This window comes from Nesoenas mayeri (genome assembly GCF_963082525.1).
Source record: "Nesoenas mayeri genome assembly, chromosome: 20".
In the NCBI taxonomy this organism is placed as follows: Eukaryota; Metazoa; Chordata; class Aves; order Columbiformes; family Columbidae; genus Nesoenas; species Nesoenas mayeri.
In genome coordinates, this window is record NC_137569.1 from 9312217 (window position 1) to 9329636 (window position 17420).

At 51.6% G+C, this 17420-nt stretch overlaps 1 protein-coding gene across 1 annotated transcript in view; it reads right to left on the minus strand.

Moving 5' to 3' along the window:
• Window positions 1-17420, minus strand: part of GTF2IRD1 (GTF2I repeat domain containing 1) — a gene marked incomplete at both ends in the record, with an annotated part of 42107 nt that overhangs the window by 13198 nt on the left and 11489 nt on the right. Inside the window, 15 exons of the mRNA XM_080357016.1 lie at window positions 360-543; window positions 1430-1513; window positions 2308-2373; window positions 2557-2615; window positions 3799-3982; window positions 5117-5182; window positions 5618-5677; window positions 6079-6168; window positions 7881-7961; window positions 8977-9014; window positions 11590-11710; window positions 13718-13743; window positions 14884-15067; window positions 16158-16241; window positions 17092-17181. Of these exons, the coding sequence (XP_080213142.1) occupies window positions 360-543; window positions 1430-1513; window positions 2308-2373; window positions 2557-2615; window positions 3799-3982; window positions 5117-5182; window positions 5618-5677; window positions 6079-6168; window positions 7881-7961; window positions 8977-9014; window positions 11590-11710; window positions 13718-13743; window positions 14884-15067; window positions 16158-16241; window positions 17092-17181 (1417 nt within the window). The remainder of the gene's footprint in view (window positions 1-359; window positions 544-1429; window positions 1514-2307; window positions 2374-2556; window positions 2616-3798; window positions 3983-5116; window positions 5183-5617; window positions 5678-6078; window positions 6169-7880; window positions 7962-8976; window positions 9015-11589; window positions 11711-13717; window positions 13744-14883; window positions 15068-16157; window positions 16242-17091; window positions 17182-17420) is intronic.

The window sequence follows — 17420 nt, forward strand, 5'->3', positions numbered from 1 at the left end:
GCTGTCTTACACCAGCAAAAAGCCCAGCAATGTTTCTCCTATTTCAAGCCTCCTCGAAAAGGGGCTGGGATTTCCCTGCCCACACAACCATCACACCAAACACTGCATTTTCTCCCACTGACGCCTTCCCCACCACCTCCCAGGCAGTGGACAGGAGGAAAGAGCGGGAGTCTCTATTTTATGGTCCCCTCCTTCATGCAAACCATTAGCTGCCAGCTTAATTGCTGTCTTGGGAGTGAAGGCATTTACAGTATGCACAGCCCTGCCTCCATGGGGCTGGCAGAGCTGGGGGTGCATCTATGTTGCTCGCTCCTCTCCCCTCCTGCCCGGCGGGGTGACCAACACCTCTCACCACGCACCTTGTCACGGTGAACTTGATTTTATCAGCCACGGCCAATATCCTCTCCAGGTTCTGCGAGCCAAAGGTGCACGGCTTCCTGAAGGGGATCCCGGGGGGCAGCCCCTCGATAATCACCGACCCTGGATTGCTCTTGATCCGCTTGTATGGCACTTGCACGGGGTATTTAATCCCCAAGGCCTCACCTGGGAGAGAAGCGAGCGGTAAGCAAGCAGTAAGTGTGCAGGATGCCAAGGATGCCATTTCTACCACGGCTTTGGCTCCCTCCCCAGCCCCAACAAAGCACAGTGAGGCATGAGGAGGCTGCTCAAGGTACCATGTCAAGCTTTAGATCAAGGACCAACATTTTTGGGCCGTCTCCACGATGGAGCGGTGCCGAGGCAGCCACAAGCACGCAGCAGAGCTGGCGGGGCCAAGGAGAGACACCGTCCTGTAGGATGATGCCCAGTGGCAGGGATGGAAAGCTGCTGCTCTTCGCTTCAGGACATTATTTGGAGATGACTCCACAGGCACATTCCCTCTCTGAGGCCGCGCTGCAGGACCGAGGCTACACATTTCCTTGCAAGTATAATAATTGCTATTGTGTGTACCTGGGAACCCACACAACTGTTACCCCTGCCTAGAAAATGGGGATAACAGCATTTCCCTGCCTTGCTTGATAGAGAACAGACGCTGGGGCAGACAGGCTGTGGGAGCACCCTGCAGAGACCAGGTAGGTGCCCTGGGGACAGGAGGGACAGCATCTACTTGTCTCCCAACCTCCCGCCACGGCCTGTGCTCCCACAGCTCTGCAATTCTCTGCTGATTAATTTACCATCATTCTTCCTCATGGAGTGGGGTTAAAAGACCAAACAAAAGGTGGCCAAGGAGCACCTACACTGCAAATACCTGCAGCAAAGAGCAGCAGTTCCCAGACCCTCACTCCCTGTCCCCATGAGGTGCTGCCCATTCAGGGGGCAGGCGAGAAAGCACCTGGCAAGGAGGAACCCAGAGGAGAGGGGAGAGACAGGGAGCAAAAAATGAGGAGGAGATAAGGAGGGAATAAAACTGATTCCCACCCTGGTTTCTCACCGTATTTCTTATTGAACAGGTCCTGGACTTGTTCCCGTAGCGTGTTAGCGATGTCTATTCTAGAAAGCCTGGCATCATAATTTTCTGTAAAATAAAGAAACAATTATGGACTTCTGCTGGTAAATTAAAAGGCACTCTGTGACTTTTAAGTAATGCCATTTTCTAATTATAGGAAAGTCCTTATCTTGCAATTAGCTAATCTCTGGAGTGGGCCATTCAAAGTCCTTAAAAATAATCTAAACAGAAATATGTTTTTTTTTTCCCCGCCTGTTTGCTAAGAATAAAAGCTGCATGAAATCGAAGATTCAGTTGCGATAATTACTGGCGTTAAAATAAAATGCACTCCAAAGCCTCTCTGAAAAGCCAAAGCCTTTGAAAAGCCTCCGTCCCTCTCTGCAAACTCTCACGGGCTCCCATGGCCCAAGGAAAAGGATGCTCAAGCAGGGCAGCACTTGCCCCTCAGCCCACAGGCTTCTCACCATTGCTCCTTGCCCCGATGGAGCCACCGTGTTGGGTGCTCGTGCACGCTGGAGCGGAGCAGTGCTTATACAAACCCCGCCCGGCCGCAAAAAACTCCAGAAAAGGCAAACTTAATTACACAGCTCGCAAGGTCAGACGGCAAGATAAGCAAAGCTGGTTAATTAGGGCACCATCCAAACCGCATCAAGACTCTTCCTTAGACCTACAGGACTACCCGCCCCAGCTGCGCATCTTGTTTTCTGGATGTCTGTCCTTCCCGTCATCTCACCCACCTCCTCCTCTCCTACCAAGCCCTGACACCCTGTGACTGCTCCCTGCCCGCATCTATTTACTCTACCAGCCCCACAATGGTCCAAGGACCCCATCTCAACCCCTCCGAGATGCCTCCAGGCCCTCACCTTGGAAGCCCTGTCTCTTCACAGCGTCCTCCAGCAGCGCCTCGCTCGAGTCCCTCTCGCCGACGGCTGGGACAAGGGACATAAGAGGAGTTAGGATTTGTGGTGCCTCCGAGGGGGACGCACAGAAAGGGGTTTCCAGCCAAAAAACGAGGTGGGGAGGGAAGGCAAGAGACGTGCTGGAGGAAAACGCTCTCACTCCTCTCCTACCTAGTCCTTAACGGCCCGGCTGCCGGGCGTCTCGCAGCCTACCTTTGGCTGCCGGGCTGTCCGACGCCGGCTCCTTTACACCCTCCGCCAGCAGCTCTGGTCTGGAAAACAGCGAGAAGCAGAGGGGACACCTGTGAGTTCCCCGGCCAGCAACACCCCGCTGCTCTGGTGTCCCCTGGGCCAGCGCCCCGACGGCCACAACCCACCAACCATGTCTGGCCGATGCAACTGTGAAGCTCTCGCAATGCAGCGGGGGAACTTTGGAAGTCATTTTCATGCCAACAGACTCTAGTGAGCTGATGCGATGCTCCCCGGGATAAGAATAAGCTGGTGATGGGTGGGCAGCTTAAATCAGCTGTTACAGGCTTTTAGGACACGCGATCCTGCATGTTTCTTGGGGATGGGAGAAGCTGTGCGCAGCTCCTTTAAATATACAGTTGGCTCCCAAAATTGTCTAATGCTAAAATCACACAGTGAGGTGATAGCAGGGCTTGTTACCAGTTGCACTACAGATAAAAGGGTCTGGGAGGGGAACAGGAGAACCCTCAAAACGCAGTTGGGTTGGCCTGGGACTACCCAACAGTGTAGTGGCATCACACAGTGCTGGTGTGATGCCACTAAATGTCTGCACTCCCAACGTCTATTTTCCATTTCAGCTGCCTGCTACATTGGTTGCATCAGCTCTCTCCTCTGCAATGGAGGCTGAGCCAGCATTTGGGTGAGAAACCCCCCAAAACACCTAAAGACACTTTAAAATTGATCTCTGTTGGATCTGTTCCCTCTCTCAGGGCAATGCTGTTGTGTCGCAGCAGTCCTGGCCTCTCACAGGTCCCTGTGACACTCCCTGCTCCCCAGTGCAACGACAGCACCTTCCCTGGTGCCCACAGCATCCTGCTGAGGCACAGATGTGCACATCTGGACCTCGTTGAGAGCTGCTTCCCATAAGAAGACCCTCCAGGCCTCTCGGTCACATTCTTTGCCCCACGCCTGAGCACCCTGAAGGTTAAAGGCTCCGGCTCCCTCTCACCCACCCTTGGGTGCTCCCTGCTCTTGGGCCAAGTCTTTGCAAAAGTGGGGTAAAACCCCAAAAGACATCGAGGGAGAGATGACAACACTGCTGCCTCTCGTGGATGGTTCCAACAAGGCAACAACCCTTGGTTGCTTCTAATCAAGCAAATGTACTGAAGGTGACCAAGAGGGGGATGTTGCCCAGGACACTGCACAGCAGCAAGACGTCTGAGCAGGAACATCCTCCCCAAGGTACAGCCACTCCACCTGCTTTACCTTTTAATGACAAACTGGATGTTGTTGCTCGCTTGCAGGATCTTCTTCAGCTTGGCAATCCCAAAGCAGTTGGGGCGGCGCAGCAGGATGCCCTCCGGCAAGCCCACGACAAACAGGTCCTCGGGATACATCAGGAACTTGGAGTAGGGAACTTTGACTGGCTCCGATATTCCTATGGCTTTCGCTGCATGGGGACCGAACCTTGTTAGCTTGCTGGATCTCCACGTCAGGGCAAAGTGGCAGTGACACAATATATCAGTGGGGGTTTGGAGAGGTTTCTGGAGAGTTTGTTGTCACTCTGTGCCTGGTGGGATGTCCTGATGGCAGACAACAGCCAAGGGACAGAGCCAGGCTGCTGCCCGGAGCTGGCTTTTGCATTTGCTGTGCTAACACAGGCTGCCTTGCAGCAGCACACGTCGAAGGGGTTTCCTATAAAGGCTGCAAGCATCTCTCCACAAAGCCACGGGACCCCATGCCCAGCCCTCCATAGATGTTCCTCTGCCAGATGAGGGGACGAGGAGCATGCCTGGGGCACCCTGCAGTCTGTGCAACCCGCAGTGAGGGCTCCCTTTGCTTTGCTAAATATTGCTGATAAGCAACCAAACAGCCAGCACCAGGCAGAGCTGTTTGGCCAGGTGAAAAACCAGGACAAAACCCCACGAACGTGGGCGAGGACCCTCAGTCCTTTATGAAAGCGCGGGGTGCACACAGAGCCATCGCTCTGCCGGCCGTTCCAGCTGCATCCCCAGCGCCTCAGCCTGCCCAGAGCATCCCAGCCCTTCTCCTTCCCCTGCTCTCCTTCCCTGTGTCTCCTGGTCCTTCCACTGGCAAAGACCTTCTGCCAGCTCTCAAAATGCACATGACCTCACTAGTATTTTTTCCAGGTTAAATAACCTTTATAAAGGGGGCAAACAGAGGATGCCGAGTGCCAGCCCCCAACACAGGGTCGCACCAGCCTTGTTGAGCCACGCCATGACCACCTCAGGTGGAAAATCCTCTCTGATATTTCAAACAAGTGATGGGGGAAACCACTTTGGTCCTTGCCTACACGGCTGAAGGTCATGGCAGCAATTCCTGGGCTGCAGCCAGATGAAAAAGCATCAAGGAAACGAAGAGGAAGAGCTGCAGTAACAAGGCCCGGGGAGATTTCAAATGCATTTGTAAGCCCAGCAGACAGCAAATGAACAAATTAGATTGCACCTTTACTCAGCTGCTGGTTTGGAAATGGTAGGTGACATTTGTGAGCAATTAGGAGCTCCCCATGGCAGAGGCCAGCACTTGGCATGATGAACATGTGTTAATTTTACGACTATCTTACCGTATCTTGTGTTGAACAAAATTTCAACTTGTTTTCTCAAATGACTTAAAACATCCCCTATGCCATCTGCAAAAAAAAAAACACAAACAGAAAAGAAAAAGAGAGAAATGCTCTGAAAAACCAGCTGCCTCTGGAGCCAGCAACACACAGCACAGGCGAGCAGCCCCTGAGCCCCGGCAGAGCCGACCACACGCTCTTCACACCTCTCAAACTGATGCCAAACCACGAGCAGCTGCTTCCAAGCTCATCCCTAAGCAAGGAAGGGCAGCCATGCACCCGCCACAGAGCTCTGCGGGCAGCAAGGAGGGACAAAATGGGGGAAAAAGTAAATCTAGGCAACAGTAGGGAGGACAGAGCCCAGGAACACGGCAACACCTCCTGTGCTGGGCTTTTTGGAGGCTGAATGCTTTGCTGATCATATAGGAAGCCCACAAAAACCAACGCGAAATACATCTGCATCCAAAAACTTGCAATGATGGGCAAAGCTCATTGTACACTCACCTGATCCCTCTCTCTGCTTTTCTTCATGCCGTGACTCCTCGCTGGGCCCCTTCTCTGTCCCTGCTGAGGAAGAGGAGGGTTAGCGGTGGCCAGCACCAGTAAAACCAGACCAGACGTGGGCAGGATGTCCCCAGGTCCCCTGCAGTCATCCAGCTCCTCCTCCCCTCCCTAAGCTCTGAGCACACGTCCCAGTGCAGGCTCAGGCTGGCAGCACCACGCCAGGAGCTGCACAGGCAAAATAAACCCATCGCCTACATCCAAGAGGTCTGGGAAGGAGCAGCAGTGCTGAAAAAGCCACCAGTTTGTTTGCCAGAGCTCCCAGCTGGCCTGACTGAGGCCACGACTCTGGAAGCAGGTCCCAACTCCATCCTCACGGCTCATAAATGGTATTTACTCATTTCTGACACACGCACAAACTCTCATGCCTCCCCAGAGTCTCCTGGATGCTTCATTCCTGGTACCTGCTGCTGTTTCTAGGATGTAGTTCGACTCCTCCGAGGACACGTGCGTGGGTGCTGGGTCGTGCATCTCATCCGAACCGGGCGATCGGTCTGCGGACAAAACCCCATGGGCAGCTTTTGTTTCAATGATGGGGGGGACCGTCCCCAAAACAGGGTTCAGAAGGCCCTGGCCCATCAGCAGGGGCTGAGCGAAGGGCTCCCCCACAACACAGCCCCACAGCAGGAGCTGCTCTGGGGGCACAGCTGCCTTCTTCCTCCCCGGGACCACCCGGAGCTCATCTCCGAAACACACCCGACCTCTCGGCCCAAGGGAAAAGATCAAAAGCTTCTTCCCCACCTCCGTGGAAGGTAAAGAATAAAAAGAGTTCAAAACTATTTACTTGGCTTAATTCCATCTAGACACTCAATTTTGGCTTAAAAAGTTAATGCTGCTTGACTTAGCTACTCCACCGAGGGAAAACCGTTCCAGCAATGCTGCCTTCCTCCCCAAAATCACACCTGTTGGGTTTCCCTTATGTAACCTGCATGCATGATTAAACCTGTCTCCCCTAATGCTGGGCTCTCCAGTGCCCTCAAAGAACTACCCAAATTTAGCTTTAAATAAACCTTCAGCTACTTTAAATACTTCAGTCAGGTCACTGCTTAATCAACCACCTCACTGGATAAATAATCCAAATTTCATCAATTTCTCCCTGTAGATGAATACCTCTTGCCTATTAATCCTCCTCCCTGCCCTCAGCTGTACTCCCTCTGATTGAACTCGATCTTCAAATAAGGTAAGAAAAGGTGGACTCTGGCCTTGAAGTGTGATCTACCCGGCACCAGAGAAGCGATAACACCTCCTCCTCCTCCTCCCACACACCGCCAGCTCGCCACATATTAGCTTTCTTCTCCTCCATTAGCTGCCAAGTTGAAAATTAAATGTTTGATCTACCACTATACCTTGTTCTTCTCCTTCCCCTATATTAACTGTACATTAAGTCCATTCTACGATAATCCTTGAGTGACTCCCCAAATATCACTGTATTAAGGGGTTGTTATAATTTCGGTGTGACAGAGATCACACTGGTGTGGTGAGGCTGGGTGTCACTGCTGTCCGCAGCATCGCTCACCCTTGGGCATGTTGGGAGTCCTGTTGCTGCCCTCATTCTCATGAGATTATTAATTGATGTTTGTAAAGCACACTGAAAATGCAAAGTGCTAACTATCCACTCATTAAACCCTGGGGATCATCCTACCATTTGCTGCACTGTCCAGGTCAGGTGAATGGAAAACAGCTCTCCCAGCTGCCCCTCAAGCACCCAACCGCTCACCTCCATCACCACCGACCTCTCTGGGCAGAAACGTGGAGAAACGCATTGGTACAACCAATTCCAACACATTTTCAGCACATACTTAATATTAAACCTGTTCTTACAAACTCATAACTAACCAGGCTGTTCTTCTAAACTAAGGACCTCATCCAAAACATCCTGCACTCGATACCTGGGATCCTCTAAGCCCAAGCATGAGGGGAAACAGTAAACCAGGCTCACTTTCTCAAGGGAAAGGCAGCAACAAAAAGCAACGCAGGAGAGACAGAAACAAGAGCAAGCCCTAAAGCACCTTGTACTGCCCCCAGGAAATCCACTGATTCCTGATATGCCCCTTAAAACAACCTTCAGAGAAGAAACACCAGTGCATGGGCACAGGGGACCTTCTGTGCTGTGAAACATCCTCTTCTCAAAGCAACATGCTGAGAGGTCAGGCAGCAGCCCAGCCTGCACAGAGGCCACCGCACCAGCCGGTACCCCGGTGCCTACCTGGCACAGTGATCTGGATGATGTCCAGCTCGTCCGGCTCGATTTTGATCTGCCTGATCCCACCCAGATCTCCTGAGGTACCTACCGGGGAGATGCAACAAAAGGCAATTGCCAAGAGGAATGGGCCATGCCACATCTGCCCAACGCAGGCAGGGAAACCGGAGCTGTGACTTCAGTGCTGGCTGAGCATCCTGCAGCAACCAGACTTTGGTCAAGCGGCATCAAGGCCATGGCATCAAGGTACCCGAAGGGCTCCCATGGACACAGCCTCTGAAAACAGCTTGGCTGGCAGGAGCTGTTGGTGGCCTCAAACCGGTTGCTTGCTCTGGTTATGTGCTTGTTTCCTGGCTTTCCTCACTTAAACTGAGTTACCTGTAAGTGTTGTTGGGGATCCAGGAGGAGCCATCTCCAACAGGCACTTCTGGCATTTTTAATGCTCCCAGTCTCGCATTTCAGACAAGCCCCTCTGCAGAGCTGTGCTCTGGGAGGGCTGATCACAGCTGCATCACAGCAGGGCAGGACCAGCTGAACCCCAGCTGGTGGGGAACCCACACCAGCCCATGGAGAGGCTGCCCTGGGGGATGCTGCTCAGCCCAGCTGCCTCTTATCTCCAGATATCCTCATGTAGGGCAGGACTGACTCACTGCAAGGGGCTGGGTCACAGCTGGGGAGGCAGGACAGTGAGGCTCTACAGTGAGGCTCTACATGGCGTCACCTACTCAGTGGTGATTTAAGCCCCTAAAACTGGGGAAAAGGGTTTCCTTCTCATTTGCAGAGCACTAACACCGCTGATTTCTGGGTGATCCAATTGTGGCAGCTTTTTGGGAAAGGGGAACTCTGAGACTGAAGACTTCCCTTAGCGTTGTATTTAAGCATGTGCTTAAGTCTCGTTACTTCTATTTATGCACTTTTGGGACGCAACTGAAAGGTCACAGGATAAGACCCTTCATCTCTGTATCTAATGAATGGGGATAAAATCCTGAGAGAACTGTCCCGTGGGGCAAATGGGTAACTGGTTACTACACAGGAACTTTCTTTAGCGTTCGCCCCCCCACAAATATCACTATTTTGCAAGAGAAAATTAATTATTCCTCACCTGGTTCACAGCTTTCAGAAACACTGCACTTCTCGGACCTGGAAGGGAAAGGCAGACGTGAGAGGTGGTCATGGAGCAACCAAAGGGAACGCTGAAAAACTCAACAGTGCCGCGGTATCCATGGCTGCAAGAGAAACCCACGGTCTGCGGGTTCTTCTGCAACTCAGGTCCTGTTCCCAACCTCTCCCCTGGTGTCATCTCTGCTGATAGAGACCGACGGACGTGCCCGCAGAGGGGAGCTCCTGAAAGCAAGAGGGGTTTTAAGCTCAAGACCTGGTTGACTCCATCCCTTTGCGGCAGCGAGCAGTGCATAAAGCATCATTACAATGTGGTTACTCATGGAGCTAAAGCAAACAGGGAGAGAGGAAAAAAGTCAATTGATTTGATAAATATTTATTCTGCCCAAAGCTTTTCTTCCCTGAAAACTGGGCGCTATCCCAAACTCGCGCCTGCAGTTAACTTTGCATGCTCAGGAATTTACCCAAGGCGTTCGGCATCCAAATGAGATTACTTTGCATTTCTCAGGACGTGATCGCTTTCTGTCTCTCTCTTTCTTAACCAAGAACAACCACAGCTCTTTGGCAGCAAGGGGCCCAGGGAGGCACTGCAAAACACATCCCTCCACGACACTGGTCCTTTGGGGGGAAGGAAAACCCTTCAGAGCCAGCGCCACATCCCTGTTGCCTCAAGGGGGATGCTCAAAAGCACTTCTCTTGCCTAAATCCACTCAGCAACATCAGCAGAACAAACTACAGGCAATGTGAAGGAAGCCAGGAGTGCTCTTGAGATGTTCTTCCTAAATGTGGTATGGGTAAAAAGAATCTCTGGTCTAGAAAGTCCTGTATGTATTAGCTAGGAGCTGTGGGAAGGGTTTTAACTCTCAATTTGAGTCAAAATCAACCTTTCACTAAGGAAATTTGGAAGGAGGGCTTCTCCAGGGGGTGTGTTACTTCTTGCAGCATCTGGTATTTCTCCCTGGAGTAGAAAGATGGGGACAGACTTTTTAGCAGGGCCTGTTGCAATAGGACGAGGGGTGATGGTTTTAAACTAAAGGAGGGAAATTCAGGCATGAGGAAGAAATTTGTTACACTGAGGGTGGTGAGAGCCTGGCCCAGGTTGGCCAGAGAGGTGGTGGCTGAACCATCCCTGGAGACATCCCAGGCCAGGCTGGACGGGGCTCTGAGCACCCTGAGCTGGTGCAGATGTCCCTGCTCATGGCAGGGGCGGCACTGGGGGAGCTGGGAAGGTCCCTCCAACCCAAACTGTTCTATGATTCAATGTTTCTATGTTTCTGTCTGGCTCTGCCCTTGCCCTTCAACTGGACCCTCACCTGGGTAGACCAACTGCTATGGAAATGCTCTGCTCCAGCCATGGAACAGATGTACCTTATTTGCAGAAGAACAAAAGTGGGATTTGAATATCCACCTGCTTTTCCCTGCAGATAGGTGGTATCAGTGCATTGGGAGGTTTCACAATATTTAAGTTCACCCCTGCAGCAGGCAGAGCGAGCTGCGCTCCACCACCAAACCGCCCCCAAATCCTCCTTTAAAGCTGGAGATACCTCGAGGGCTGGGTGCCAAATGCCAGCCCCTCAAACTGGGCAGCTTGAGAGGTCTCTGCCCTCTCAAGGTGCCTGTTCTAATGCTGCTTATGGGGCAGGTTCACGGTCCTGGGGCGAGCATGGCTTTGAGGACACCCAGCAGCCACATCCCTGGAGACAAACCTGAAACAGCACTGGGAGAACCAGGAGACCTCAATCCGTGGTGGGCTCATGTCCGTGAAGAACCAAGGAGGGAGGGAACCCAACACATGCCACAGAGCAGATGGGAACAAGTTACAGACCTGCCTGCAAGCATCAGTTACACTGCTATGAACTGCTGCTCCGCTTCTTTTATTTAAAGTGATTTTAAAGGTAAATGCTGTGGCTAAAAACTACCTTGCTTCAGACCAGCTGAAGCAAAAAATACAGGAAACTGGAGCTACACAGAGAAAAATCCCTTCTGGATCTCCCAGCACAGGTTGGAAAGCAATGCTATGTGCTCTGTAGGTGCTGCCAGCAAATTGCAAACCCATCTAGCTCGTGACATGGTTGTATCTGAAACAGGTACTCTCATAAAAAGCCTCCTGCCCTGCTGAACTCTATAACCCCACCTTTATTAAAACATCCGTTAATCCACTATTAGTCTCCCTGTAAGCTTTATAAACAAGTAATCCTTAATTAGCAGGATGTCGTGTTACAGTGCCGGCTGAGGGCGAATCCTTAGGCCATGCTTTAACAGTGCTCCTGCAGATAATCCCAGCCTGCCTGGGCACGGCCTCGATTTCATCAGTTTTGTACAAAATCAGTGATTCCAAACTTTGCAGTTTTGGTTTGCAACAGGATGGGGGTGCTCAGTCTCCCGTCTGTACCATCGCAGTGGGTTTTTAGGGAGGCAGAAGAATGACGCCCTTACAACCACGTTACCTATAACACCTCCCCAACGCTGCCACTGAGTTGCACCCACTGCACCCTCCCCAGCTGGTGCAATAACCTGCTGTGCACATTAACACCCCCAAAGTAACTCTCGGAGGGACGCCACTTTGCGGTGGCCGGGGGACAGGAGTGTCACGTACCTGCTGTTGGCCTGGGAGGTCCCCGCCAGGTCCAGCCCGGCCCCGCGGTGCGGCTCGGGGGAGATCTCCCCGGGGGGGCTGGACGGCTCCAGCTTGGTTGGATCTTTGGTAAATTTGCTTCCTGGTGCCAGGTGCACAGGGTAGGTTTGGAAGGAAGAGAAAAAGCAGAATTAGCAACCAGAGGTGCCAATAATGCAGCTTTTCCACCTCCATTTTTGCCCCCCGCTAGTCCCAGAGCTGATATCAGGGTGGGGTGACAGGATTTCAAGAGTCACTTGCTTGCAAAGGTAAGGGTGCAGATTTAATTGGGTTTACATGTTAAAATAATAGCAAGGTGCTTGCTTAAAGCTCTGCGTAATGAAGTGTGTTCTGGGAAGCCCTGCCAGGGACAGAGCATCTCTGGAAAGGGCTGGATGCCGGGACAGGGTGTCAAGAGGTGGGGAATGTGTTGGGAAATCCAGGTGTGGCCAGGGCCGTGGCCCAGTGCTGCAGGAATGAGCCCCAGTGCGGGGACAGCCCTGTCCCAAGGGAGGGGATGTGCTGCCAAGGACAGGAGCTCAGCAAAGCCCAGAGCAGCGGGGACACAGGCAGCCCCATCCTACAGCTCCAAGCTCCACGTGCAGCAGGAGAAATCTCCACTGCAGCCACACGGAGGGGGACAAAAGCATCTTGTCACCATGAAAAACCTCCCCTCGCCCTTCCCTGTTCCTCAGCAACCTGAAAGGAGCTGGAACGAACACTCAGCAGTGGCATTGGAGATGAAAAGAATGATCTGAAGGCGGGGTAGGAAATGAAAACTGGGCAGGGAAGGTGAGCGAAAAGCTGAAGAATTAGTGCTGGAGGAAGGAGGGAATGAAATTACACCGCGAGGCTGCAGAAACCATGTCGGTGTCTTGCTAAATAGCTGCTGCCAAAGGCCCTTTGCTGGTCTCAAAGTGCCATCGTGACATCCCCACCCTTCCAAAATACACCTTGTCCATGGGAACACGAAGCCTTTTTCCTTTCTGCTCCAGCCTGCAAGGAAGGGCAGGGCTCTGGCAATGGGACCAGCAGCAATACGGAGTCTTAAACTCACTATTTATCTACCGACAGTCCAAAAGACTCCTTTTAATTTGTGCTTTCTATGGACCAAATCTTGTTCTTGCAGCAGCGGAGCCTGCCTGAAGCTGCTACCCAGGGGAGAAGCAAAAAATAGGTTTCCCAGCAGTGGTGGGTATTTTAATTAAAGGGTGAGCAAAACTGTATGGGGAAGCTTTGGGATATTTTGCAGTCGCCAACTTAAAATACAGCTCCACTCAGAAAATAGTGTCTTTGCAAAAATGGCACCTCCTGACTCAGCAGATGCTTTTGCACAGTCAGATGTGCTGATGCGAATCACAAAAAGCCCGGTTTAATGTGTTTTGCTTCTGGTAGCCCTGCAGGGACCAGGCAGGGAGGGGGAGTTGCCACCAGCCCCAGTGCTGCTGGCTTTGCCTCCTCATCCCCTAATTTCCACCTGCACACCCCCGCCGTGGAACCCCGAGTTTGTAGCACGGCGCTTCCATTGGCAGCTCTTGGGCTGATGTTCTGACGTGTGCGATGCCTCCCCCCACATACCACACACCCATGGCGGATTCGCAAGCAAAATCCAAGTATCCCAAGGAATAGCTCAGTGCTCCATCCCTTGGGGGCGAGTTAGAGCTTAAAAAATCATTTTCTTGAGAAAAAAATAAAGTTTTTCTTTTAAAAAAAGCAGCTGGATGACACTAGCGCTTCCCAGCCAAAAAGAAAAAGGGAATAATTTACCAGCGAGGAACCCAGCGGTGATTCTTCTTCCTCCTGAAAGCACAGCGATATGCCATGTGCTGCCTGGAGCTGCAGCTCAGCCTGGCGCAGGGAGCCAGCCCAGCCTCACGCACTGGGGATTTCTCACTTAAACCTTCAGAACATGATTTAAAGGGCGCACGGTGCTTGCACGGATCGCAGGCAGCGGCGGTGTCGGCACAGCTGCGTGCAGGGCACAGCCGAGGCTTCTCGTCGCTGAGCGCAATTGCACGTGTCCTGCACTTTTGCTGCTTACAGGCGACATTATTTCAATTCTGCTTCTCTGGGTAATCTTTCAATTTTGTGGGCAATAAATCAAACGTACCTGTAAAAATCCTCTCGTCAAACATCCTAGGAGGAAACAACAACAACAAAAAAAAGGGGATTAGAAATAGGTGCGTCTAATGACTGAATTTTAGGTTTTATTAATGAACAGCATTAAACCAAGCCAAAACAGTGATTTTATTCATTCCCTAAAAAAAGGGAAAGAATTTTTCAGCCAAAAAGAAAAAAAGAAGCCTTTTAGCCTGTTGTGCAACCAAGCAATCTTACAGCATATGCTCTTTAACTAAAGCACCTTTAAATCTGCTTATAAGCCTTTCTCTTCATTTAATTAACTTATTAAATGAGGCTGCTACAGGCTGGCTTTACCAAAAGAGATGATGGGACCGAAGTAGCTGTTGCTGGACCTTCATTTCACGACACAGATCATCAAGCAGATGCCACCAGCACAGAGCTGCAGTATTTACACCCTCCTGCTGTGGCACACATACCCTTGGGGATGTCACCTTTCTCCCACATATTGTATTTTAGAGCCACACACAGCTTCTATGCAAAGGTACTGTGCTGTAGTTTCACACCTCTAGCAAGGGAACAACATGAGCACTACAGAGGCGAGGATTGAATAAATAAATATATTATAAAGCAGATTTTCCTGACAGGGAAGCAAAGAGGGGTTGCACGGTGCAGAGATAACCAGGAAAGTGTCTGCTCCTCCTGCTCCAGTGCAAATACAGACATCAAGACACAACGCCCTGCCCGCAGGCGATATATCCTCATCATCCTATATACGGGACACCCATAAGCCGTGCTGCAAAACGAGGTGGAGGGGAATCCCCGTGCAGTGTGAATATGGATGTTCCTCCTCCCAGACACCAAATGCCATTAGAGATAGTCGTGTCGTGATCAGGGGGTCCCGATACCACCCAAAATGCTTAGGATGGCACTGGTAATGCCTGCATGGACTTACAACAGGGTGGCGCGGCTTGGGGGTGAGCATGGTATGGCCAACCCTGCCACATCCTCGCAAAAAGTGGAGAGAGAGATGGAAAACAGAGGGTGTGGGGGGGTGTGCACGCAGAATTATAGCTCTTTTCCATAAAAATGGGTAAAATGAGTGTTAGGTGTCAAAATAAACCTTCTAAGTGTGGAGGGAATAGAGCTTAAATCCTCAAGCCCCCTTGAGCCTGTGCAGTTGCCCTTGCCACCCACCTTTTGATGACAAAATGGATGTTGTGCCTCTCCTCCAGTATCCTCTTGAGCTTGGGGACGCCGTAGGTGCACGGTCTTTTGAAGGGTATTTTGTCCGGGATGCCGATGATCTCCACCGCCTCGGGGTCGCAGGCAATTTTCCGGTACGGGACAGGGACCATGTGGTCTAACCCCAAGGCTTCAGCTGAAAGGTGAATGCATGGTTTGCACTCAAACACGGGCTTTTCCTCTTACAGATGACAAAATGAAGGTGTAAAGGCTTCAACCCAAGGACAACGAGTGCCTCCTGCCCAATTCTCCTTTGCTTGTCCCGCAAGATGAGCCCTGGGAGCAGCTCGCTCATGGGAGATGGGACAACGTGGAGACAAGGCAGCCGCAAACACAGCTAACAGTGTCCTCCAAACCCCCAGACATGCCCGGCATTGCTCAAACCAGGGGCGAGCTGGCCCATGTGCCATCCCCAACCTCCCCGAGACCACAGCAGGTCGCTATTTAACTTGTGAGTAGCAGAGCACATATATAGATTATAAGTTACAGAGCTCACCTATAGCCCATATATAATTCAGGAGTTGCACAGTGAATTACAGTCTATAAGTTACAGAGCTCATCTATAGCCCATTCATGAGTGATGTAACACATATCTATAACCCATCTATAACTCATGAGTGATGTAACACGTATCTATAGCCCATCTATAACTCACGAGTGATGTAGCACGTATCTATAGCCCGTCTATAACTCATGGATTGCACAGCCTGATGAGGATGGTTCAGGCGACAACCTCCAGCCCATCTGCCCATTCCCAAGCAATTTCCTGAGCTTACAGCTGCCCAAACACCCAGGAACTAACCAAAAAGCACTGCCTGTGGCAAGGGGAGCAGCAACGACACCTGCAAGCCGTGCGAGCGGAAAAAAAAGCAGCTGCAATAATGAAAACCTTCTTTTTTCCTGCCATATTAATTTAAATCCCCCTCGCCCCCAGCGCCGGCGGTGCCCGGGTGCTCCGACCCGGCGTTCCACGCTTCCAACCGGGGCTGGTTTACAGCCCAGTTATAAATTCCTCGACGGCGGCGGGGGCTCCAAATGGAAATATTGACATAACCTTCAGCAGACACTCAGAGACTGGGAGCTGCTGGGCTAAATGTGTTAGGAAGAGAAGGGAGCTCTAGCATATGGCTTCTGCTGCTGTGTTAGGGAACAAAAATGATTGCTATATAATGATATGCAAACCACAAGCGCTGCAGATGCATAATGGGATATTAACTCCTACTCACCATATCTGCTGTTAAACAGAATTTGCACGCACTCCCTAAGGGTGTTGATATCTTCAGTTTCTTTTATAAAACTGTCCCACTTATCTATCAAAACAAAATATAAGAAATAAGGAACTTCCATATGGTTCATACACAGCAGATGCACTTTTCTGGTGCGAAGCACTGGGAAGCGGGAACAAGACTTTGCTGCTTCAAAAATAATGATTTCCCTCTTCCCGAGTGGATTTTGCCAGGCTGGCAGATAAGGTCCGGCTTCCCCAGCCCAAGCACCCTCCTCTGCAGCCCTGCATGTGCAAAGCAGATTCTTAACAAATGACCCCATAAAACTTCTCAACCCTGAAATGAAAGACCCTCCGGGACAGAGCAAACTCAACCTGAAATGAACCTTTGAAAGGCGTGGCCATTTCCCAGAGGAGCTTTTTCACCTCCTTTTCTTTCCCAGCTTTCCCACCCATATTTTTTAACATGGGCAGGCGCGGGTTTTGATGTAAACACGTCAGAATTTCAGGTTGCACGTCCCTTAGGTGGGGTGGAGGTGGGGAAATGGCAGAGTCTCCTCCCCATTGCTGATCCCCCCAGGCACCACTGCAGAATCACGCCGGGGTTAGTGGGTTTCAGTTACTTTGAAATAACGCCAAGTTTTGGCAGGTATTTGCTGTTTGCAGCTCAGGTGAACGGCCTCACCCTCAGCCGTGCATCGGTTCCCCGGGCACGAAGCGGGGATGGGATTTTCCAGCCGGCTGGCATTGCTTAAGGACTGAGCATCATGGAGATGGCAGGGACACCCGAGTGGGGATGGAGCTGTGACACCGAGATGTTGCAGCAAGTAAAGGGTATAAGTCCCACAGCAGAGCACAGAGAGATGGGGCTGGGGGGAAACCTCTCCCCAAGAGGTGGCTGCTGGCCACCTCCAACAGCAAAATGGGACACGGACCTGTCTTGTCGTGGACAATGGAGAAGAGGATGCGCTTGGACGAGTGCACATTCTGGATGAGGGGACCTCCGGAGACTGACGATTTCTGTCCTGGACAAGAGGGGAGACAAGGAGAAAGGCCTGATGAGAGCCTGACCGATGCTCTGGGCACCCGAACAACCCCCGGGTGCTGTCTCTGCCGGTGACACTGACCCCATCAGCTCTCCTCTGTGTCCCCTAACCTGTGACAACCCAGCATGGTCCTGGCCAGGCCAAGTCCCCACTGTCCCCCAGCTGCCCCTCCAGCCTCGGGGTGCAGCACTTGGTGTGTCAGGGCAGAAATGGAGGGG